The sequence below is a fragment of the Gymnoscopelus braueri genome, assembly GCF_963280865.1.
Source record: "Gymnoscopelus braueri genome assembly, chromosome: 24".
Lineage (NCBI taxonomy): Eukaryota > Metazoa > Chordata > Actinopteri > Myctophiformes > Myctophidae > Gymnoscopelus > Gymnoscopelus braueri.
Window position 1 is genome coordinate 31,835,503 of NC_137626.1, and position 25,889 is coordinate 31,861,391.

Below are 25,889 nucleotides of genomic sequence, written 5' to 3' on the forward strand. Positions count from 1 at the left end.
TTCAGTTTGTTAAGTCAACAGAATTACACTGGATTTCACTTTAATGTGAGCAGTCCCGGGTTTTAGTCTCATGTAGTCTCATTGAAAGGGCTTGTCATGAATTCAGCAAGGTGTAATTTTAGCGTAAAAAAAACACTTGAAACCCTAGCAAGTCGAGAAGAAAGAAATCAAAGGGGGAAAGATATCCCTGAAGATAACACATCATCACATCTTTATGCCGGGGAGGGGAGAGCCCCCGACGCTAATCTAAAGCGCTGTATAAACGATAGAGATGAAGAAATACCAGACACGCACTCATATTTGTGGCTCACATTTCTAATGGCGCTGACTCCATCATTTGGTTCAGAGGTGAGTCGCCGCCACTCGTTTCTACGTCTTTTCTGTTCTCTTTTCAGACAGAAAGTGGAAGGTTCAGACGGAGATGGCTGAGTGACAGAGAGACCCCCCCCACCCCCACACACACACACACACACACACACACACACACACACACACACACACACACACACACACACACACAGAGCCCCTCTATGATCGCTAATCCCCCTGACCCCTATTCCCACCCCTCTGTCTCTCTCTCTCTCTCTGCTTCAGTGGAACCATGGAATGCCTTAGACTCATTCTACCAGGCCTCTGCTTTGGCTGTGATGGAAAGCTCCACACAGCCCCACCACTACACTAAAACCCCCCCCTAAGACGCTGATGACTGTTTTCTGTGCAGCGGCTGACTTCAGAAGTTTCTCAGGGGGGAAAGGTAGAAGGGGCCCTCGGAGCTGAGAGAGGGGGGCCACACAAGGCCTAACTGGTCTCCCTATAACGCACATCACGAAAACAAAACAATCCACCTTTCGTCCACTGACTTGCAGTTGAGCTACTGTGCGAACATGTTCCTATGTTATGCATACGTAAACGATACTGTACGCAGCTGAAAAGAAAAACTAAGGTTTTCATGCTCAAATCCTGTGGAAACGATCTCTATTTAAACCTGTACCCTGCAACACAAACAATTTCTCATAGCATTTCAGGCCATGCATGCAGTATGCTCAATATTGATTAAATTCACATTTTGCAACAGCTAAGTTTAAAAGTTTGCAACAGTATTCGGGAGCTTCCATGCGTACTCTCTGACCAAACAGTAGGCCGCAGTGTTTTCACGTCACCTTTTGGTGTCACCTCAGCTCACTTGGACCCTCAATGGAGGTGATACAAAAAAATTTTTACCAGGTACTATCCTGAACTTTCGCCAAATGGAAAACCAAAGAAACGCGAGTAGAGCCGAATTAAGTAGAGCCAATAGCATGCAGTGGAAAAGCGCCATTCTCTACTGTCTAAAGTTAAACAATACAATTCAGTATAATACGCATATTATGTCATATTATGACACACACAATAGAATTCTCAGTGATAATTAATCCGTCTGTAACTCAGAGAGTGTACAAGTGTACACTTGTACACTCTCTGAGTTATTATCAGAGTAAAATGAACAGTTGGGACTTAGTACAGTGCACACAAAGAGAAGTTCTTACATGAACCAGTTGTTCCTGAGTGTCGTATTCCTTGGAGCATCCTTCCCAGTGGCAGTTGGTCTCGTACACGGCTTCGGGTTCCTGTTTGCATTCGTCTCTGTCCACGTCGTCCTTCATGTCCATCATACCGCACAGATGGTCCTGAGGAGAGCCAAAGGTCACGGGGTCAAATGTTAGGGAAGGAGAAATAAAAATGAAACCTCCTTGAGCGGGTTTTTAAACGGATGTGAACCGTCCTCACTGTTGAGTGAGCTCACATTCTTATGAACAGGTGATAGATCTATGTCTAACGTTTCGCGTTAAATATTCACCACCAATGTCCACCATGACTTAAAATGCTAATCAGTTTATTTAAGATTATTTTTGGGGCATTCAAAAATAGCAGATATACAAGCTCGTAGCTGTGCTACGAGCTTGTAGATCTGCTTTTCTTTGAAAAATCTGGAAAATGTGTGCAAATCTTTGAATATATATTTTTTAAACAAACATTTGTAAAATATTTTGTTCCAGGGACCTCCAAAATTTTTCACATTTTTTCAAAAATAGCAGATCTACAAGCTCATATATCTGCCATTTTTAATAGCCAAAGAAATCTAAATGCGTTCCCGGTTTTAACGGGTTAAGTGGTTAATTACTGTAAGAACTCACTGCAGAGGATTCAACTCTTGTACGTTGATCTCTGTGTCCATGTAAAGACACAAAGAAACAGGACGTAGGAATAAAAATATAGAAAAGGAGAAGTAAAAGTTAAAATAAGAAATAATAAACGTGGTGGCAGCATGCAGAATCTTCTCCTGACAATGAGAAATACACACACACACACACACACACACACACACACACACACACACACACACACACACACACACACACACACACACAAACACGTGCAAAGACACACACGTGCATTGTCTGAGACAAGAGACTGACCCTAGTGTGCTGTGTTGATGAGCAGGCTGTCCCACCCGGATTTCAGTGTGTCTGCGTGTGCGCGCGCACACACACACACACACACACACACACACACACACACACACACACACACACACACACACACACACACACACACACACACACACACACACACACACACACACACACACACACACACACACACACCTACACACCTACACACACGCACACAGGCAGTGCTGACTACAGCATGTTTGTCTCTGCCCCACGCACGCTATGTTCATCAATTGTGGTGGCCCCAAGACGACTGCGCGCTCCACCATCGCCATGCATCAACACAAACCTGCCTCGCTATCGGAGAGGAGCCGCAAATTTGTCAAAAGGAGGAGAATGAGGCAAGAGAGAGGAAAGAGGAGAGCGAGAGAAAAGGAGGGAGGGAGAGAGAGGAGGGAGGGAGAGGGAGAGGGAGAGGGAGAGAGAAAGAGAGAGAGATAGAGGGAAAAAGGGGCCCTCAGATGACAATAACGGCCAGCCAATATTTCATTAAAATGAAGTGCTCTGGCACAGTTTACAGTGGCCAGGGAGAGAGAGAGAGGGAGAGAGAGAGGGAGGGAGAGAGAGAGAGAGCTAAGAGGGGAGTGGAGTGGAGCGGAGTGGAGGGGGCCAAACGAATGGATGCAAAGCTCTTATCACGCAGAGTTTTTCTCCTAGCCGTTAAAGAAGAAGGGGGTCAGGGGAGACCGACGGGGGTCCCAGGGGCCTGAGTCATGCCATTGATCAGGCCAGAGGAGTCTGGGCAGAGAAAGAGAGGGAGAGAGAGAGATGCACGGGGAGCAGAACACAGCCCCTGCAGCTGTTTTATCGGTTCTACTGCCATTTGTTTTCCCCCACTGTGTTTAAATTTATCATTCTGAGCAGATCCTGGGCAGATGTTTAGATGTTCAGAACTGATACAGGGGATGGCTGTTATAGACATCAGGTGAAAGGAGCAGGGAGGTGAAGTCGTTCCAGTGGTCAGAGGTTTCCGACGAGAGAGAGAGAGAGAGAGAGAGTGAGAGAGACAGCCGGTAGGTTTTTTGGTCTTACCGGAGAGCAGGGAGATGCTGGCCTCAGCCCCTCCGCTTCGGACTTAACCTTTGACCTTTTTGTGATCATGAGGTCACCCGAGCTGCTCACGGCTGAATCGCCATTTGGGTTCTGAGGAGAGAAGAGAGAGAGAGAGAAGAGAGAAATGAGCTGGATGATTTCTCCTGTTCCATCATGTCACAATGATAGTGATAACAGCCTGTGACATCCACCCTCTTTACTTAAAGCAAATGAAAAGACACGGATAAAAAGACAGTGAACAACATAATAATACACTCATAACTACATGAGTTGCAGCTGGTATCAGGTCCATCATCTGCCCACTTTCCACTGTATCCATCACTAAGACACTTTAAACACCTTACAAACACTTAAGCGGGCATCGTGCCTCAAAAGAAGTAGATGTTTTATACTTGATGTGGTTTTCGCTTTGAGCGTTCAATGTTCCATTAGTTCAGTCCACGACCATTCATTATGTATAAGAATGTCTAACCAATTACGCACAATTTTCACTTTGCTCTTCGGCTAGTTAGAAAATATTGGAGAAGTGACGAAAATAACTTTTCGGCAAGGGAATGCGAATCCTTTTCTCCGAAATCACGTCATTTTGTTCTTACGAATGCTGCCTGCTTTAGTCCCTCCCACACCTTTAACACTACCCGAAGAGAACCATGACACCAACATGCGACGCGTTTTTATGGAAAATGGAAGATCTTTAAATTGCACAGTGTGTGGATGATTTTCACATGGATGGTTGGGGGACTTCCCCCCGCCCTCCCCTCTCCTCCCTAAAACAAACACAAAACACACACTCTAAGCCCCCATCTCCCCTGTGTATTGCTACTTGCTGATGGGGTCACCATTTGGCATTTGTAATTGGTCACTGCGTACACCACTAATGCAGACTCCTGATTGCATGAAAGCCACAAATATGGACCTCTGGTCAAAGCAGGAGAGAATCCAGCCCGTCCCCTGTGTCTGCCGTTGTGTTTATTGCGGTGGAAAAGAGAGGGAATGTTAAGAAAAAAGTGAGGCCGGGACAGCGTGGGCTTTGGGAATTGAAGGGTCTCTGGTCTCCAATGCCACACTCACCCACCGAGAGTTTACCTTTGCGGGGGCTTATGGTTGTGATTGTATGTGAAGTAGCAGACACCGCAAATCATAACAGATGTTGCGCTTACTGCGGAGGGAATTAAGGGGGATGACGATGGCGACATCAAAGGCGCTGATGGAAAGCTGAATCTGCTACGAGGACAAACAAACCGACGGAAAATTACAGCGGCAAAATGCTAGGTTAGCTCCTAAGCTGCCCCGCTCGCCTCGGTCGTCAACGCACCGCTTCCTGGAAAGTCAGGGAGAGAGAAGGGCTGCGGAATCCTAATGAAAAACTCACTCGAATCACAACAGACGCATGTATTGTCCTTAAGAGGATAAACAAAGCACAAAGCATTGTGAAAACGTTCCCAGCGTGAAGGAAGACGAGTTTGTTCGTTTTAGTTTTTGCATGTCGACAACATTCATGTGATCAATATTTATCATATATAATCCTAGCAGGGTACCCAGCATTGTCCGGGTGAAATCGGCATAAAGTACTCTGAGATTTGTGTAGTTGAAATATTTCAAATATATATGTAATTTTTTTGTAGATTTGTTGAAAATAGCAAATCTACTTGTAGGGTTAAAGTGGTAAAACAGGTTTTGATGCTATATTAACTCTTTCTGCTGGTGACCCCCTTGTGTTGTGTGATCATGCGGCTTAGTCGCTTCTTTTGGGCGTGTTATCGTAGACCTGGCCGCAAAACGTTCTCTCGCAGAATCTGCCAAACACTGCTCAAAACGCCTACATTCATGCCACACGGCGCAGTACCTTGGAGGGTGCATCGCTGCTGTTGTGGCCGCTGGTGACCAGGCTGGAGAGGCCGAGGGCCGGCTGACGGGCGAATGCAGGCGAGGGCTGGATGAGGGGAGGCGCGTGGCCGAAGGCGCTGAGACCCCGCTGCTGAGACAGGAGCTGCTGGTAGGCCATGGGGTTGATGGGATGAGGGAACGCAAAGGACGGACTGCAAGGGAGATTACAGGGAGCTTTATGATTCTATCTTTGTTTTATCATTTTGACAGGTATGCACACATTTATGTTCATGCGTATACGTTTTGTCAAAAATGTTAATCAACCAACATGCGATTTTATTCACTGGCGGAGTTAATACAACTACACACATGCTGGCGTCACATTTTTCAGGTGAAACACTCCAGAAAGCAACGATCCTTTTCTTTCTACGAAACCTTTCCTGTGTAAACCATTTCCTACGTTCGTGTAACTGCACATTGTGTGGAGTATATTTCAGGCTTAAGGCTGTCACATAAATACGCATACGCATAAAGTACCAGACAAACATCTCGCAGTTTCTACCTGATCCCTCCGACAGAAAGGTGTCCGTAGGAGCTGCTGGCGGCGGAGCTGGATCTGGAGTTGTTGATGTAGGCCACCAGGGAGTTGGGGGAGGTGCGGATCATAGTCTGCAGGTCAATGCTGGCGTCCGACAGCGGGGAGATGGACAGGGCTCTCTTCCTGCTCAGCCTGGGGGTCAGCCGGGGACTGGAGAACCGAGACACTGTGGACACACACACACACACACAGGGAGGACACACAGATAAGATGAGATAAGATAAGATAAGCTACTACTTCCTGACTCCAGGGCCATGCGGTTTTAGGCCCCCTGCTCTGTTCCAAAGCCAGGTGAACAACAGCCCACCTCCTTCAGTGCGAGGAGGAGCAGCACCTCCTTTACCGGTGGAAACTCTAAATATTTGCAATCTAAAAGAATGATTCCCCTGCCAGCAGAAATCTATCGAGTCACTCCTCGGCCTCATCATCTTGTCGTTCTCCCATCCTCGCTGGCCCAGGCGTCCCCATCCCTCCCTCCCTCCCCCTGCCTGGCCTGCCTGCGCTATTTCGGGAGCGAAGTGGCGGTGAGGAGCAGCAGAGACGGGAGGAGGAGGAGGAGGAGGAGGAGGAAAGGGAGTAAGAGAGAGAGAGGAACCCTAACGGTTCACTCTGGGCTCCAGCCGGGGACCGGCTGTGATTGATGCAGGCGCAGCCTCCCCACGACACTCAAACCCCGTGGAAATAGAACAGTCCTATCAATAAGTGCTCAAGATTGATTCACAGCTAATACAGTAAACAATTTGTACGCTGTGATGGAAACCGGGGCTGGCAGAGGATATTGTGCGGCGGGAGATAAACTCGTCTCTGGTGTACGGGGGAACAGCAGGGGCCTTGATTCCTCTGACGGCTGGAGCGAGGAGGGGAAGGCGAGGGGAGTTTGTGAACCGATGTGGCACGGCGACTTAGCCCATTAAGACCGGGAACGCATCTGTGTGTCATTTTTAGCTTTCTTTGGCAGATCTAGTAGATCTGCTAATTTAGAAAAATCTAGATTTTTTTTGTTGCAAAAAACAGTTTTGGGAAAAAAAGTATGTTGCTATAATCAGTGGTTCTCAAACGTTTTGCATGTCAAGGACCCCCAAAATGATATGTATTTGGCCGTGGACCCCCAACTCAAAATATGTTGTTCCAGGAACCCCCAGAAGCAAAGATTTGAGTTAAAAATGTTCGCTTTGACATATGTATATTTTCAAAGATTTTCCCAAATTTTCACAATTTTTCACGATTTAAACAAAAATATTTTTGAATAGCCAAAGTATAAGATAATGGTTAAAGTGGTTACACAGATGCGTTCCCGGTCTTAATGGGTTAAAAAACCTGCCCCAGTGACACACATACTGCAACAGAAGAACCAGGACCCCAGAATTAAAACGAAACAAGATCTTTGTAATTAGAAAGCAAATTTCTATCCACTCTCAAATTTGCCTAAACAAGTATGGTCGGTACAGAGGTGGATAGTATACAGTTTGGTAACATTTACGGGTATAATTTTTTGTTGATATGGAATCTAAACTCTGGACATGCATGTTATCTTTTTTACAACACACAGAAGACAGCTGTTCACGGTGCATTGCGGCAGAAGAACCGTGAACCCCAAAGTTTATCCTCTCTACTTTGTTTCGGGGGGGTTTCGCCGCAAGAACGAGTTCTGCATGAAAGTCAGCGGAGTTCTGTGGCTCTGGAATCCGTCCACATGTGGTGACCTCATTAAGATTCAGACATAACCAATCAATCTGCCCACAATAATTCCCCCGTAATTACTTCAGATAAACATCGCAGAGTCCGGGGTTGTACTTCATGATGCTAAATGAGGGCAATTTACAGAGGATTGATTCCAACTGCAGGCAAATGTATGCAGATCTCTCTGGATCGATCTTAGACTCCTGGCCTGAAATGTAAATGTGGTTTACGAACGTGAAACCTCAACCCTTTTCCTGCATAATAACACTGGATGGGTTAATAGCTACATATATTTATATATCAATCATTCCGCGGAAAGAAAAAGTAAACAAAATATGCTTTGCTTGCATTTATATTTCTTCTCCTTTCTGCAGACTGTTAGCCTCTTTGAGAATGGGGATGATTTCAGAGTTCTTTGTTAAATCAACCACTTAAACCCCTGCATCTGTATTCTGGGAAAACTTTCGCAGAAAATAGCAGACCAGCTCAACAACGCTTGTTAAAAGCTACAGTGGTGCGGCTGGCACCCCTGAACAATAGTTACCAGCATGTAACTGTGATACCTCATGAACCATCCAGACCCCTCGGGTCATCTGGGACAGGTCTGTTTTCTGAACCCAGAGTCGGAACTAAACGTGGAGAAGCAGAGTTCCGTTTTTATGCACCACAGTGTCTGGAACAAACTCCAAGAAAACATCAGGTCTGCTGCATCAAACTCAGGGTTACTGAATATTCATTATGACTGATAGGTATACCGGTTGGATGGAACAAATGACTTAAAGACAGACAGATTTGAGCACAACAGTGAATATCTCCATTACCAGTTATGTTGTTCTGTCAAAGTGTGCTCAAGCAGTTCTTAAAGCTGATTGGACCAGCCTGTCTGCAACCTCTACAACCCTAAAACGCTACCAAAAAGCTGCTACAACACCAGCGAGAACAGCCACTAACAAACCTACGTCTGCTGCTTTGAAAACCAATCCTGTCACATCCACCATACGAAGGACCGCCCTTAAAGCTTTTAGATTGGTTCTGCAATGCAGTTACTTTTTAAACTCTAATTGTTTAGCAAGGAAATCTGGGAGATTGTCTTCAGGCTAGTTTGAGCGAAGCGTTAAGAGACGTGACTTGTGAGTCTACATCGACAGATACGAACAGTTAAAAGTAAAAAAACTAAAGATATGGCGGAGAGCTCCTTTAAGATCATTTTGTGTGACCCATCAATTCACAACACGAGGAATACTACGGCGGCGGTGCATTGGGTTTCTATGGGAACGCGCTGTCGCAGCACCTGGCGCGCATCAAATGCAGGTCGCAGCCCCGGGTTCCCCGCACAGCAACGTGCCGCAACGTGCAGCCTCGTCCAACGTTGGGGGCTGCGACAGTGAGAAATGCACTCTAATCTCCCTGGCCCAATAATTCTGCTTGGTTTGCTTTCACTACTACTCTTAATGGCAGCCGGGGGGGGGGTTAAAGGCCTGTTTCTAAATGCGTCGTCCGATACAAATCTTTAACATATGTTATCTGTTCCCCCAAAAAAAAAATGCCGCCCCGGAGACTTTCGGGGGTCGAGTACACGGCAAGGCAAACATCTTGGGACGTTTAGTTCCAGGACGTATAGGAATTTGAATGATGACGGGACAGGGACAAAACCCCACAAATGAACGAGCGAACGCACGCACGGAAGGAAAGACGGAGGGAAAAGAGGAAGGAAGGAGGCAAGAAAAAACAAAAAAAACGCATCAACCTCCACCCTCTCCCGGGAGATCTCAGCTGTGGGTCTTTAACTACATTTCCCATGAGCACGCGACATTACTGCACCGTGTGTGTTTGTGTGTGTGCTTTTTGTCTTGGGTTGTGGGGCGTAGCAGCCAGGTTCGCTTAACTAACTAGCTGTTCTAATACTGCTTAGCGTGGGTGGGGGGCGCGGCTTATAGCGTCGACGTCGGGCAGAAACCTCTTAAGTCCATATTTTAACTTTGAACGTTTTTATTTCGTAAATAAATGCTCTACTTTGTTACACTACAGTGTCACACGAAAGTAGCAAAAAAATAGCCGATCTACAAGCTCAAAACGCGTCGCCGTGCGACGCGTTTTGAGCTTGTAGATCTGCTATTTTTTAACAGTCTTTTGGACATATTATGAGGTGACCATATGCATGGCGTTAGCGCCCACAGTGGCGAGCGGTCCTGGCGGAGGAGGCTATAGCTCCGAGCCCGGGGATGAGCCATTCGCCACAATGGCAGGGCGTATCCGTCAACGTTGGCTCCCTTCACCTCTGGGGAGATGTGTTTATTAATGCACCCACTTCCCCCCTGATAAATGGACCAATGGAAACACCCGTGACCCGGCCCCCCTCCCCCTTCCCTCTCACCCCTCTGGTGTGATTTATGTAACCAGCCACCACAGGGAGGAGGGTGTGTGTGTGTGTGTGTGTGTGTGTGTGTGTGTGTGTGTGTGTGTGTAAGTTTAGTTGTGTTTAACATCACTGAGGGTCTGAGGGAACAGTAAGTATAACGTGATAATGTGCATTACTGTGTGTTAGACCTGGATAGTTTTTTATTTTATTTTGTATCATTGTAAAAGTTGCAGGAATAGTCACAAACGATTCTCTCTCTCTCTCTCTCTCTCTCTCTCCCGCCGTCCCTCCCGGTGTATCGTGAACTATTGAAGTGCAGCTGTAACTACACTCCGTACAGTTTGTTACATGCCTTTGCATTGCCCTCTTGCACTGCATGTGAGGGGCTATTATGCCGGATTACCATGGTTACTAGGATATACATTACTGTCGGGAAGTCATTCGAGAATCTGCACATCTCTCCGTACATCGATAATCAAGCGATCAGTTTCATAATGGCTTTGATGATGCGTCTCATTATAGCGCCCATAACTACATCCTACCCCGTTTCTGCGAGTGACTCGACAATGACATTTTCCGCACTCAGAATCCATGAGGTACTTTCCCTTTGTTTTGTAGCCGGTGGAGCCTGCACAGTGTATGTGAGTGTTGGGAACTAAGTTATGACAGGTTTAGTGTGGCTGGCTGGATCATGGCTTTTATGCCGTTGGCAGCCTGCCCCCCTCTTCAGTACAGGCGAGCGGAGGCTTTGGCTTCCAGCGCCACAACACAGCAGGGCCCATTCACAACCCCTTTCACCCTGTCTGTCTGTCTGTCTGTCTGTCGGTCTGTCTGTCTGTCTGGAAGAGGTGTAGCTGAACCCACAGCCCGCAGCCAGAGGAAATGGTTTACCTAAAAACCTCCAACGTCTGGAAAGCCGCGCGGGCCAGCGGCTGCTACTGCAGAGCAGAGTTCAGAGTGTATGGACAGAACAAGCTCTTAAAAAAAATCAACCCCCTTCTGCCCTACAAAGTCAAAGAACCGTAAATGTAAACCAGAAAAGGTCTGGAGTCCAAAAGCATGTGATGATCTTTGGTTGTGAATACAAAAGTTCAACAAGAGAAACCGATCCAAGGCACTCTTCTGGCAAAAAAAAAAAAAGATGGCTATTTCATAAAACACAACTGGGTTAAAACCCACGTGGCGACAGTGGCATGGAAAAACCTTTAACGGGAAGAAGTCTCGAGCAGAACCAGACTCTAGGGTGGGCGGACATCTGCCTCGACCGGGTCGGGGTGAAAGAGAGAGAGAGAGAGAGAGAGAGAGAGAGAGAGAGAGAGAGAGAGAGAGAGAGAGAGAGAGAGAGAGAGAGAGAGAGAGAGAGAGAGAGAGAGAGAGAGAGAGAGAGAAAGATTCTAGTTGAACCTAGAAAAAACGAGAGAGGACAGACAGACAAATACCACGAGAGACGACGGTTTGGAAAGCGAGGGACGGAGACGGAGAGCTCAGAGACAAGAAGGAACCAAAGCCGTCCGGTGTTACTGACCCAGTAAACAGAAGCAGCGGTAGTCAGCTTCGCCGTACAAACTACAGCAACATTAGTTCGTTTTTTTACGATCTTGTTATTCGCTCCACCAGATACCTTAAGTGTCAACACATCTTTAACAGGAAGCAGCGGTTAAATGTAAAAGGGGAAACTAGCCGCTGGTTTCAACCGCACGAACCATATAGCGTCTATACTAGGGCAAAACATTCGGACGCAAATAGCACATCTACAATCTCACGTAGAAGCGGAACTAGACACCTGGGGGACACCGGTCAACTAAGTATATGGGGTTTAAGTGGTCACGGTGGTTTTACCGTTGGTTTTAAGGTGGTTTAAACATTGGTTTTAAGGTGGCACGTTGCAGGGGGAATCAAACGAACCGCAGCCAGACGACGACGCTCCGCACTCTGGTATTCATCATTGGGACGAAGCGTCCACAATCACTCTCCCGTTGCAGACGCGTCTACCCTTTTAAGGTGTCAAGCCACGCGGGTGGATGAAAGTAGGCATTCATTACATTAAATATACCTCCGACCTAACGTCTGCGAGCCTCCCCCCGTCGGCCCAGACCTCCCCCCCCCCCCTCCCCTCCCATGGCGTACACTGTAAATGTCATGGCAGTACAATAAGTCCTTGTTGTTTATGGAAAAGTGTTGGCACGCGTCCGGAGAACGGAGAAATACGGCACCGCGCATGCAACCCCCCCCCCCGACACCTGAGGGCCCCTCGGCCTGTTTGAAGTTTTTTGAGGTGAAGAATGTACAGTATACCTCTCTTTTTTTCCCCTCTTTTCTTTTATCTTCTCATCTGTGATCTACACGTTTTCATCATCCTGCCCGAGGTCAATGCCCCGAAGCTAGGAATTTCTTTCGACTTAACCACGTGAACCCTAGCGTTCCCTTTTCTGGGCATGTCATAATAGACGAACATTCGGTGAGTATAGCATTATCGACAAGCACATCTACAAGAGATGTGTTGTAGAAGGGGAAAAAGGAGGGGGCCAAGCACAGAACCCTGGGGGACCCCAGTCAATGAAGTATATAGTACTTGTGATGTACTCTAGACCTGCATCTGCGTTCTATGAACATCGCGACTCATAAGACGACTTCATTGTGAATCTGCAGGGGGATAAGTGACAGTTTTGACATTTGAATGTGCGCATTCTAGATGCACACAAGCTGTTTTATGGTTCGGGGTCGCCCACACTTGGCTTTGTTCTGTTGCAATAGGCTCTACGCACAGCAGACATATTAGAAAGAAATTGGGCCTCTTCTTTACTTCCTTCACAGGTGTTACCAATGATACTAATGAAGGCTCTGTTCCATTCTGGTCAGACAGAGTCAGGGTGCTGGTGTTGTGCGTGTTGGCTCACTGCAAACACTCTGCTACACCAGTGGGTCTCAAAGTGTGGTCCAGGGACCCTCATGGTTCCTTGAGAGGGACCCGTAAGGGTCCATTTGGTTCCATTTGTACACTCTCAGAGTTATGGGGGTCCTTGAAATTAAAAAGTTTGAGAAACAATCGTGCTACACGAAATTAGTATCATTGGTAACACCTACAAGGAAGTAAGGAAGAGGCCCAATTTCCTTCCAATATGGCTGCCTATCGCAATAAATAGTGACACATTTTCCCCCCCGTATGTATCATGGTTTCTCTCAGCACAGAGTCACTCACCATCCACGGGGGTGATGTATTCGGGCAGGTGGGTCCCGGCTCCCTGCATGAGGAGCTCCCCGTAGGGGTTCCTGTGGCTGGCCATGAGGTGGTAGTACTCCGCCGGACTGCTCCCCGGAGGAGGGGGAGGGAGGCCGAACAGACCACGCTCCTTCAAGTGCTCATGGGCCACTGTGAGAGAGGAGAGAGGAGAGAGAGAGTTAGAGGTGAATGGATGGATGGATGGAGGGTAGAGTTCTCAAATTGACGCAATTTAATTGTGTCAATTTGTTATAAAAATAAAACTGCCGAAAATGGCCAGCTCTCAAACATCGAAAATCAACGTTTTCAAGATGTTTTGGCCATTATCTCTGGAACTGAAGGTCCAATCTGCTCAGTTCAAAGCTTGTTGCATGTGTGACTTTGAGGACATTAAGCATTTCATTTCGGGTTTTTCTGGTTTTCAGGGATAAAATTATGGTAATTGTTCGGGCCGGGCCCTGTTCGGGCCGGCCCGGTTAGGGCCCAGTTGGGGCCGGGCCTTAATTTTCAGGCCCGTTGACAACTCTAATGGAGGGGGAAGCGAGGAGGGAAGGAGAGAGTAAAGGGGGAGGGACGCGAGAAAGAAAGGAGGGTGGGAGAGGAGAGAGGTGCAGAGACAGAAACGGAGGGGCGAGAGCAAAGAGAGAAGGAAGGGACGACAGAGGAGGAAGTAGACGGTGAGAGAGCGATATTTGGGAGTTGGGGGGGGAGTGAGGAGAGGAGAGGAGGTGACAGGAGAAGAGAGGAGAGGATAGAAGAGGAGGAAAGAGGAGAGGAGGTAACAGGAGAGGAGAGGAGTGCTTAAAAGGAGCGAGGAAGGACAACTGAAGGCAGGAGGAGGGTTGGAAAGCAAAAACGGGTGAAATTCCTGTCCCGTCTCTCGCGCCCCCACGCCGCAGAGCTGCAGCAGAGTGGATGAATGGAGCGGAGGGCGGGCGGGGGGATAGGGGGGGTTTCGAGACGAGCCCGAAACCCTCCGACAGAGACATTGAGCCACACACAACAGAGGTGGGAGGGGCGGGGTGGTGATGTGCAACAGCCCGTGTAGGTACTCCCTCCCAACGGAGAGAGAGAGGGAGAGAGAGAGGGAGAGAGAGTAAGAGGGGGCCTCTACTTTCTTCTGCATTCCTGCATTTCCTTGACCTCATAAACAAAGTAGTGGGACTGTCTGTCTGTCTGTCTGTATGTCTCTGAAAACTCGAAAAGTCCTAAAATCGGACACAGAGTGAAATTCTCAGTGTTAACTCGCGGGTCCATTTGGTTACATGTGTGCAACCAATATATCGGAGATACAAATTGATAAATTACCAATGAGGATTTTTACCGTGTACATTTGAATCTGTGCTGTTGCAATAAATATTACATGAACGATATTGGCGAAAGCATCGAAGCCCCCCCCCCCTCTCTCTCTCTCTCTCTCTCTCTCTGGTATAGCCAGTATCCACCCCAAAAAGTCTGCGCCCATCCACCGTAGTGTAGAGGAGACCTTGAGAAGCTACAATAACAAGGGGGGGCTGCATGGTGTTAACATCTGCACCCAGTAAAGCCCTTTTAAAAGTGTCACGGCCAATAAGAGTCAAATATGAATTTGTTTTACGCCGGAGCCTTCCGTGGCCCTTGAATACAGCTGTCCGTCCCCGGGGGGAGGGAGGAGGGGGCGTTCTCAGGGCTCGGGGCGAGACGGCTTCTGGAAAATCCGCTCCTCGGAGCAGCAACGCGTCACTAACACTTTACTTTGCGCCGGGCTTATTCCAAAAACATTAAACCGTGCATTAAACATCTGGAGAGAGGTGATGTAAGTATACGGGACGCGACGTGCAATAATGCGCTTGATGAAATGTGGCCGAGAAAAAGAAAGAATTAAGTTGTGAATGTGATAAAGTGTGTGCTAAACGATGGAAGCGTCTGGTCGTGCTGACACTTAGAAAGGGGGAACTTTTTGTCGCTGTTTTTTTTTTATTTAAACAGATTCCTAATCGCACACCAAAGGTGCTGGAAAAGCGCCGCAGGCCAACGTGAAAGTGTTCGTTTTTACTTTTAGATGAGCGGAGATTTTCCAGCGCGAGTTCTTGGCACACAGAACACTTTTATGAAGTGATTTTCTCACGTTCTCCTGACAGTAGAGAGATAGGATTCACGTTAAATATTGTCAAAGTTACTCTTTAATAAACAATGCTATCGCAGTCACACTGCAAAATACAGGTACATTTGTACACTCTCAGGGTTAAATAAAGACTCAGGATTTTTCCATTGATGGCTATTTAGGTTAAGCACTTAAACCCTGCATATTTCTTTGACCCGAGTCCCCCAAGGGTCATTACAAGGCCCCCTCCTTTTTCCCACTTCACCAAATGTTTTCACTGAAAATAACCGATCTACAAGCTCACAACTATTCTTGCTGAATGTTGGGCCGCAGAATAGGGCCTTCGAGTATTATAACATGTGCAATCGTTGGAGGTGGTCTCCCTTCTCTTCCATTGAGACATTTAGACCCCCAGGATACCTTCTGGTTGACAATTAGTAGTAGTAGTAGTAGATGTAGTAGTAGCTGTGAGCTTGTAGATCGGCTATTTTCGCCAAATGTTTGCCCCGAAATAGGGATGCTAAGGTTCATGTGTTTGTTCCATTTGGTGGAAGTTTTTTAATCCGAAGCACTTTAGAGTACAATGAGTGTGTGCACGTTTAGTCATGTATGAGGTTCCCACAGTGGGAATCAAGACCATGTTCTTCTACCCATTGAGCATGACAGGGATTTGAACCCTCAACCCTATAGCAGCAGTATTCCATCTTCCACACACCACTGGAATGAGGCCATTGTGGAGCAGTTACCAAAAATGCCTCTGGCTGTTTAATGTTTGTGGTTGTGTGTGTGTGTGTGTGTGTGCGTGCGTGTGCTCGTGTGCGTGTGCTCGTGTGCGTGAGCGCATGTGTGCCTGTGTGTGAGTGTACTATGCAAGCCTGTGCATCTGAGTGTGTACATGTATGCGCGCGCACGTGAGCGGGCGAGCTCCCGCGTGCTTGTGTTTTTGTGTATAAGTGTGTGCATACGTACGTACGTGCACGCGTGCATTGTATGCATATGTACGCGAGACTGTGTGTGCTTGTGGGCGTGCGAACGCACGTGCACGCACGTACGCACGTGCGCGTACCCCTGTCACCTCGCCCACACTAAGTGATCTTTCAGACACAATTAGGACAGACTGGCGTAAAAGAGAACAGGCATGTGCTTGTGTGCTGATTTCATTGCTGAACTAGATCCCGCACCCCCATTACCACACACACACACACACACACTCACACTCACACTCACACTCACACACACACACACACACACACACACACACACACACACACATCCTATACAGTATCAAGTTTCCACCTTAAAAAGCATGCGAAGTGGCCCTGCATGGGGGAACCGGCCTGGTAGTAGCAGACAGATACAGGCCAGAGGGTTGTTCTTAATCACATGGAAGTCTACGGGGAACGTGACAGAGAACAGGACAAGCCTGGCAGCTAACAAACACTTATGTTTGTGTAGCACATAATCACCACACTGTCAAGCCCGCCGAGTGTCCATTTAAAACCGCTTGGATCCCGGCATCCATATTCTGTGGGGAACGTTTCGCCAAAAATAGCCGCTCTACAAGCTGACAACGCATCGCGAACGCGACGCGTTGTGAGCTTGTAGATCGGCTATTTTTTTTGGCAAAGAGATTTGGTGTAGATGGGAGTGCAAAGTACAGTTGTAACTCAAGTCTGTTTAAGACTAGAGGGATTAAGTGGTTACGTCTGAGAGAGTACAAATGGAACCGAATGCTTCCATTTTGTACTCTCTTTGAATTAAATGAACCCTCTCTGAGTTACAGTATGGAGTTACAGATTCATAATCTGTGTACAGTGGAAAGTAACTAAGTACATTTACTAAGCTGCCATTTTTATATACTTTTCATACTCCGCAACATCTCAGGGGCAAATATTGTTTTCATTCAACGACAGTGATTTGACTGCTAGTTACTTTCACATTTAGATGATTAATACCAAACATTCATGACCTGATAAATGATGATGTATTATTTTAGATTACTACCCAGTAGCACATAAAGTCATTCAAATCAGCCCCACTTTTACCAGCTGCAGCATTAAAGTGATGAACACATTAATGCATTGCTAATATATTGCATAACTAACGTTCTGGATAATGACTAGGCCTGCTTTTGCATTTGGCACTGCATGTGGTATTGCAACCTTTACTTAACACCTGGAACGCATCTATGTCACTTTAGATTTCTTTGGCTATTCAAAAATAGCAGATATACAAGCTCATAGCGCGGCACCGAGTGCCGCGCTATGAGCTTGTAGATCTGCTATTTTTGAAAAACCTTGAGATTTTTTTTCATTTTTTTTTTTTCAAAAAAATTTCTTTTAAAGAATCGCCTCAGGTCTTAATGGGTTAAGTAAAAAAAAAGTGTAAAAGATTTACCCGTAATCTGACTCATGATCTGGATCATATGTCATCGGCCTCATAACGACGCAGTAATAAAAAATACCCCTGAACAAATAAGCTAACAAAGTGCCGTGAGATTAAAAAAAAGATAAAATAAAAACGATTTAATGTGACATCACGTCACTCATCGCGGAGCGAGTGCGTTTGTGAAGGGTTCGTAACGCGCTGGCCGGCATCCCAGCGTCAAAACAAACGCTGGACCGATTATATTACACATATCACATCACCGCGATAAAACAGCCGCTAATAAAAAAGAACAACAATGAAAAATAACCTCAGACAATAACAAAATATTATCCCGTCGTATTAAACCCTCAAACACTTTGAGGCGGTTTCAAAGAAGCCAAGAAACCAAAAAGGGTCACCTGGAAGACATAACATCCAACGGCCTGTATACTCTCCAGCATCACAGAAACCCAAGACCCCCCGTTCTCTTTCAACAGCCTATTTGCATTATTCCGCCGACCGCAAATAGCCCCCCCCCCGGCCCCCCCTCCCCAGTCTTATCCCTCTTTCGCATGCCTTTATCACGGCCAGATCTCGGCCACAGTGCTTATTTAAGTTTAACCCATTAAGACCGGGAACGCATCTGTGTGTCATTTTAAGATTTATTTGGCTATTCAAAAATAGCAGATCTACAAGCTCATAGCGCGGCACCGAGTGCCACGCTATGAGCTTGTAGATCTGCTATTTTTGAAAAATCTTGAAAATGGACACAAATCTTTGAATATATTTCTTTTTTAAGCGAACATTTTAACTCATGTTACAGCTTCTGGGGGGGTCCCTGGAACAAAACATTTTGAGATGGGGGGTCCACTTCCAAATACATATCATTTTGGGGGTCCTTGACAGTTTTAGAACCACTGATATTACAGCAAACATACGTTTTTTCAAAAAACAAAGACATTTGTAGAATCCCCCAGAAGCAAAGATTTGAGTTACAAATGTTCGCTTATATTCAAAGATTTGCACAAAATGTCCACGACTTCCCCAAATAAATAGCAGATCTACGAGCGACATTCGGTGCCGCTCTATGAGCTTGTACTGTATATCTGCTATTTTTGAATAGCCCAAAGAAATCTAAAACGACAGAGATGTGTGTTCCCGGCTTGAATGGGTTAAAAGCGAAGCCGCATTACGGGGCTGACAGACTGTAAAAGAAGATTTATTCCCGGTCCGGCCTCCGCGCCCCAATCTGTTATTGTAATTCCAGCACTGAAGGAAAGAGTTGTCATCGGGGTCCGGGGTGAATTTGGGGAAGGGACTCGTACTGTGGCGGGCGCGCTCTGGCTTTCTTTTTTATCAATTTCCACCGGTGTTTTGTTTTAAGAGGATCCCCGCCGAGTATCAACGCACCTGGGGAAACGGTGGGGTCAAGGTTCCGCCCCGCCGAGTAATCTCCAGACATGCTAGGGGCCAAATTCTTGTAATAGTGTTGTGTTGGATGGTGTGACGCATTCTACCGCAATCACATTATTCATTTCCCCGCTGAATACACGATCCTATCGCACCGCCTTTGTTTGAGTTTTCCTTTGAAGGCGCCCAGCCTGTTCCTGCAAATATCACAACGGGCCTGCTGCAAAATTGCAGGCCTCTGTACCTTTTCAATGATACCTTTATAAAACACAGCGTCCCTATTTAGGGGGACATTCAGAAAAAATAGCAGATCTACCAAGCTTGTAGATCCGCTATTTTCACCCCTGATACGTGGCACCAGTGGTGGAAAAAGTACAAAAATTATTTACTTAAGTAAAAGTACCAATACTGCAATATAGAAATACTTTGTTACAAGTAAATGTCCAGAATTAAACATTTACTTGAGTAAAAGTACAAAAGTATTGGCGTCAAAATATACTTAAAGTACCAAAGGTTAAAGTACTAAAATGTTTGAAAATAGCAGATCTACAAGCTTACAACGCGTCGCGATGCGACGCGTTGTGAGCTTGTAGATCAGCTATTTTCAAATAGCCTATGTATACAATAGGGCTAAAGTGGTTAATGTATGTTTTATAATATCATTATTTATATCTGAAAAGTAACTAGTTACTAAAGTTTTCAAATAATTGTAGTGAAGCAAAAGTACAATATTTGCCTCCAAGATGTAGTGGAGTAGACGTAAAAGTATTGGGAAATGGAAATACTCAAGTAAAGTACAAATACCTCAAAATTGTACTTAAGTACAGTACTTAAGTAAATGTACTTAATTACTTTACACCACTGCGTAGCACCATAATATGACAACGACGAATCACATAAAGGACAATGATAACACTCACGTTCTGCAGGGCTGAGGCCCCTGGCGGCAGAGATCATGGACAGGGTGGGGCTGCTGTGCACGGAGCGCAGGTAGTGCTCCATGTGCGGGTGCACATAATGGTGGGGGGGGCTGAACGGGGACTCGCCCGTCGCCACGGCGGCGGGAGACAGACGGATCAACGAGATGTCCGAGATGACGGGGCTCCCTGCAAGACCTGTGTGACTGAGGGAGGGAGAGAGAGAGAGAGAGAGAGAGAGACAGAGACAGACACACAGAGAGAGAGAGAGTTAGAGTACAGTTCTTAAACCATGAAATCAAAACACTTCCAATTAGCTCTCGGCTCTTCATCAAGTACCCAGCCTTTATTTGCCCTGGGTGACGGGGAGCGATTAAATGACTGAGATGGCGATGAGCCATATTATCCCTAGGGCCGATACAGCAGCTGACAAATCAGTGCAGGCTGAAGTGCCACAACATGTTGAACTGTCACCGCAAGATCTTTCGCTACACTGAAGGAACCCAACAACGAATTCCCGCCTTATCATTTATATATATCTAACGCCATATTCGCACCATGAACATTATTAGGATAAGATAAGGACAGACTTTACTGTCCCCAGGGGAAACCTGTCATGGACACATACAATAACTGCTGTTAGAAATGCAACGACAACATGCAGTACAACACAGACTGCCAACACATCGCACGCTGCCCATGGTCAAAATAACATAACAAATAACAAAATAAACAAGCAGCGTTGGGGAGGTTTGGCTCTGGGTTAGCTTATCATTTAGGGCTTTGATGGACAGGGGGACAAAGGAGTGCTTAAAGTGGTTCAGCTTGCACAGGGGAGACTCTGAAGCATTATGCCTAAGGTATGAAGCTGATACTCAGGGTGGAGGACATGCTATGGGTGGTGTGTCTGAGATGAATAATTCTGCTTCCACGTTCTGAAAAACTGGCATGGTTCCATGCATTATCAGTGGTGAGCAACGATTTGTAGCGACCGGAGGGAAATCCCAGCAAAAAGCAGGGGTGGAAAAAGTACTCAAATGTTTTACATAAGTAATATTATCAATACTGTAATGTAAAAGTCCGGAATTAAAAATGTACTTGAGTAAAAGTACAAAATTATTGGTATCAAAATGTACTTAAAGTACCAAAAGTAAAAGTACTAAAATGTATGAAAATAGCAGATCTACAAGCTCACAACGCGTCGCGATGCGACACGTTGTGAGCTTGTAGATCGTCTATTTTCAAATAGCCTAGGTATAAAATAGGGCTGAAGTGGTTAATGTATGTTTTATAATGTAATCATTTATATCTGCAAAGTAACTAGTAAGTAACTAAAGTTTTCAAATAAATGTAGTGGAGTAAAAGTACAATATGTGCCTCTGAGATAGTGGTTCTGAGTAGAAGTAAAAGTATTGAAATTTGGAAATACTCCAGTAAAGTAAAAGTACCTCAAAATTGTACTTAAGTACAGTACTTGAATAAATGTAAGTTACTTTACACCACTGGCAAAAAGCGGGGTGAAAAAGTTGAGGAGAATTGTGGAAGATTTGCGGCGAGACAAAGCGGCAACCAATCGGAAGCTTGCTGTGGTCCGAACCAGCCATGGACTAGGAAAGGTGGCGTGAAAGTTTCTCGGAAAACGCTCAGAGAAAAAAACACAATCGTTGCTGTGAATTCGGCATTAACAGACTGAAAGAAAAGAGAGAGGAGGAGAAAGAAAGAGACAATGAAAGGAGAACGTCAGCTGCTCACTGACTGGGCGGTTGCTCAAACACGATCACATCAGAGCCGTGACTAACTGATGTTGAAAGGCTCCGTGCATCATCGCAGCATCCTCTTCCTGTTGCAACTGCTAAATTGTCCCTGACTCACATAAAGACAAAAGGCCGTATTCACCCCCACACGGTTAAAGTCTTGAGTGTTCATTTAACCCTGAGAATGTACATATGCAACCAAATGGACCAGTAAGGGTCCATTTGGTTGCATATGTACATTCTTACAGGTCGATTTGGTTCCATTTGTACACTATCAAGATTAACGGGATGGATTTTTATTATGTTTGACTGACTTACTATTTGGAACATTTGTATGTCACCGCAAATCGAAATATTGATATATTTTACTCCAAATGTTTACATATGAATGTTAATCAATGTTAACAGACCTATCACAGAGCCCAAAAACAGCAGGTCTACTTTGAAACTATAATCTGTTAACTTCAGCTCAACTCAACTTCCAAGTTTATTGTCACATCACGAGTTTACAGGTGTAAAAGTGAGGGGGAAATTATTTTCTGTTCAAGACGCCCATAAATTGTTACAAAGCAGATAATGAGCGTAGAGGGAAAAAAACAATTTAATTTAAAAAGCGGAGTACCTCCAGTCTCTTTCACTGAACAGCAGATAATATCAAATGTGTATGAAGTGTTTGAGAATGGATTGTATTCACAGTCATTACATAAAGGTGATGGTGCTAGTGTAATGAGAGCGTGTCAGACTTTCATGGCGACAGGGTTCAGTGCCTATTTATCAACCTGATGTGGAAACTCTCCCTTAATCCTGATTGATACTTAGTTGCGCGCCAGTGTCGCGTGCCGGAAAATAGAGGATCTACAAGCTCGCAAAGCGTCGCGTCGCGACACGCTGTAGAGCTTGTGGATCGGCTATTTTCGGCCAACTAAATTAGGCATTAGTCTGGTTGCAGGGCATCTGATACGGCGGTATCGCCTGGCTGATGGCAGCGGCGTGAACAGATTGTGGCTTCAAGTGTTGTCTACCGTTAGTAGAACCAACAGCTCTGTCAGTCTGCAGTGGTTCTCAAACAGTTTCATGTCAAGGACCCCCATATTAATACATATTAAGCCACGGACCCCATCTGATTTTTTTTTTGCCAAGGTCTCCCCTTACAAGATTTGTGTTGTTAATGTTCCAATTTTCCATAAGATCTTTTGAAAATAGCAGAGCTTAGCCATAGGGTTAAAATGGTTAAACAAATGTTGATGCTACAGTATATTAACTCATTTTGCTGTGGACCCCCTGGGACCCCCTCATGGACTTTGAGAACCACCAGAGTAGTGGTTCTGAAAAATATTTTCATGTCAAGGACCTCCAAGTCAACCACCATTAGATTTTGTGTCAGGGACCCCCATAAGCGAGTGCTGTTGTTAGATTAGATTTAATACTGACAGAATTCATTCTACAACTGACTAATACTGTAGGTGGAGAGAAATCTATGATCTGAATATTCACTATTATACTGCACCTTCTCTCTTAAACATTAGTCTAACAATCTAGCAGGTGAAATAATAGTGAAAGTAAACTGTTCATTTCAGACCCGCTGGAACCCCCTCAAGGACCCCCGTGTGTCCTCTTACCTGCACCAGAGGGTGAAAACTAGGGACGGGACGATAATCGTTATTATCGTACATCGCGATAAAAGAACACTCACAATAATGGTATCGTGGAGATTTTAATTTATCGTGAAATTGCCCTCCCTCACACTCTAGGGTTAATTAACTTTTGTTGAGCTGCAAATTCAGTACCACTTAAACCCTCTATATTTACTTGATAAAACGGACCTGTAAAGAGCGCATTTGGTACGCTCTTACTTCACTCTACACAAATCAATTTGCCCAAAAAATAGCAGATCTACAAGCTCACAACGCGTTGTGAGCTTGTAGATCGGCTATTTTTGGCAAACGTTCCCCCCAGAATAGGGATGCTGGGTGTTCAAGTGGTTAACAAAAGTGCCGTTTTAAGTACGTTTTTATTATCGCAATAATATCGTTAATCGCAAAAATAATTGCCACAATAATCGTGACATGTAATTTTCATATCGTCCCATCCCTAGTGAAAACATGTCTCCATTCCTGTTTTTTTTGGGTTGGTTGGTTTGTTTGTTATTTGTTGGTGGGGCTACTGTCTTCATTTATGTTAGGATCAAGGATTGGGGCCGTTAAGTATCATGTAATCTCTCTCTCTCACACACACACACACACACACACACACACACACCAACAGCGGTGCTGATTGCAGAGTGTTTGTTGGCGCGTCCAGTCCAGCTGTATTACGAGCTCCTCTAGGCGAGTGTCTGGTGTAATTAATAGGTGAATACGATCTCCGTCTGCAAACTACACACACACACGACAACAGCAGTGACATCATGTCTAATGCTTGTTCACACGCCGGAGCACAGCTTTTTGATCTGTGTGTGTGTGCGTTTGTATTGCTATACTTGTGAGGGCCGAATGTTCCCACAAGTGTGGTGGAATGTGAGAAATAGACGCTGTGAGGACCATTTTCCTGGTCCTCACAGGAATATATAGTTGTTTTATGGTTGAAAAAAAGATGTACGTACAAGAGACAAGTTTATTAGAAAAAGATTCAGTTTAGGATTAGACATTTAGAGGTTAGGTTTAGGGATTAGCTCAAGAGTTATGGTTGATTTACACACAGTTGCACGCTTGAAAATCTGAAATTTTTCGGCTTTAGGCTTAGGGTTAAAAGGGCACATTTCTGTGTGTGTGTGTATGTGTGTGTGTGTACGTGTGTGAGTGACAGTTAAATAGAGAAAACAAGAAATGACAGTCATATTATACCGGCTTGCGGCAAGCTCCCCCCCCCCCCCCCGATCCGATATTTATTTTTTATCTGCAGCACAAAATGTAATGTAAACAAAATGTAAAATTTCAATATCCGGTCTTGAACAAACTAAAAGATGTCTTTAAAATAAAAGTCCTAACAAAATAAATTCAGACAACACTCTCTGCCCTTCAAGTATATTCAAGACACAAAAGTACCTTATGTCACTGCTATGCGCTAACTGCTAGCCCCAAACTCAGCTGGAATTGACAGTTTTAAACTCTGTAAAGGATCTAAAATGTTATGCTTGAATCGACAACAAGTGTTGTCGCTATACTTCCATGGCCAACTTTGTTTGGGCTGGCATGCTGATTTCTCTCCTTTTTTTTCACGAGGCAATGTTGCGACAACTTGCGAGCTCTTCATGCAAGCTGGTAAAAAGAGTGTCAAAGGACATAAGAGGGCATAAGAGGAGTGGAAGAGGAGACGAAAGTAGGATGAAAGAAGAGAGAGGGAGAAGAGACGAAAAGAGATGGAGAGTGAAGAGAGGGAGAATGATGGAGACAACCAGGTAGAAGAAAGAGAGAGGAGAGGGGCGAGAGATGGAAAGAGAGGGAGAGAGAGAAAGAGAACGAGAAGAGATGGAGAGAGATGGAAAGAGAGGGAGAGAGAGAAAGAACAAGAAGAGATGGAGAGATGAGTAAAAGAGAGAGATAACTGAGCGATAATTGATGGAGAGAGAAAAAGAGGACAGCGGGAGAGATAAGAGAGAGAGATACAAGCGAGGGGGGAAAGATGGAAATGGAGAGAGAGAGAGAGAGATGGAGAGAGAGAGAGAAAGAGAGCCTTATGGGGGGCTTCCCAGGTGTGTGTCTGAGAGTGGGGTCACTCCCCATCACACACACACACACACACACACACACACACACACACACACACACACACACACACACACACACACACACACACACACACACACACACTCTTCCCCGGGGGGTGGGGGTGCGTCTATGGGAAGCCTGTGAGAGAGGTTTAAACTGCGGTTACCTCATCGAGAGAGTAAAAACACACACACAGACGGTAAGAGGACCTCGTTGAGGCCCTCCTGGGGTCGAGGCGAGGTCAGGGCCGTCATAGGGTCTTGGCAGACGGCACGGTGAAGAGGTGTTAAAACGATGGCGATGGGGGGGTTCGGTTTAGTCTTTCCTGGGTGTCACAGTTTGTGTTACAATAGTATGTTAACCGCTTAAACACCCATATGTTGTTGAGTGGAGGCCCTCTGGGCTTCTATACTAGTGACTTG

The 25,889-nt window shown here is 45.6% G+C and overlaps 1 protein-coding gene across 1 annotated transcript in view; it reads right to left on the reverse strand.

Moving 5' to 3' along the window:
* Positions 1–25,889, reverse strand: part of LOC308080638 (zinc finger protein GLI2-like) — a 113,908-nt gene that overhangs the window by 18,282 nt on the left and 69,737 nt on the right. Inside the window, exons 4-9 of the mRNA XM_080422538.1 lie at positions 20,010–20,212; positions 13,209–13,379; positions 5,935–6,136; positions 5,392–5,584; positions 3,525–3,635; positions 1,527–1,667 (exon numbers count right to left, since the gene is read on the reverse strand). Coding sequence (XP_080278664.1) covers positions 1,527–1,667; positions 3,525–3,635; positions 5,392–5,584; positions 5,935–6,136; positions 13,209–13,379; positions 20,010–20,212 — 1,021 coding nt within the window. The remainder of the gene's footprint in view (positions 1–1,526; positions 1,668–3,524; positions 3,636–5,391; positions 5,585–5,934; positions 6,137–13,208; positions 13,380–20,009; positions 20,213–25,889) is intronic.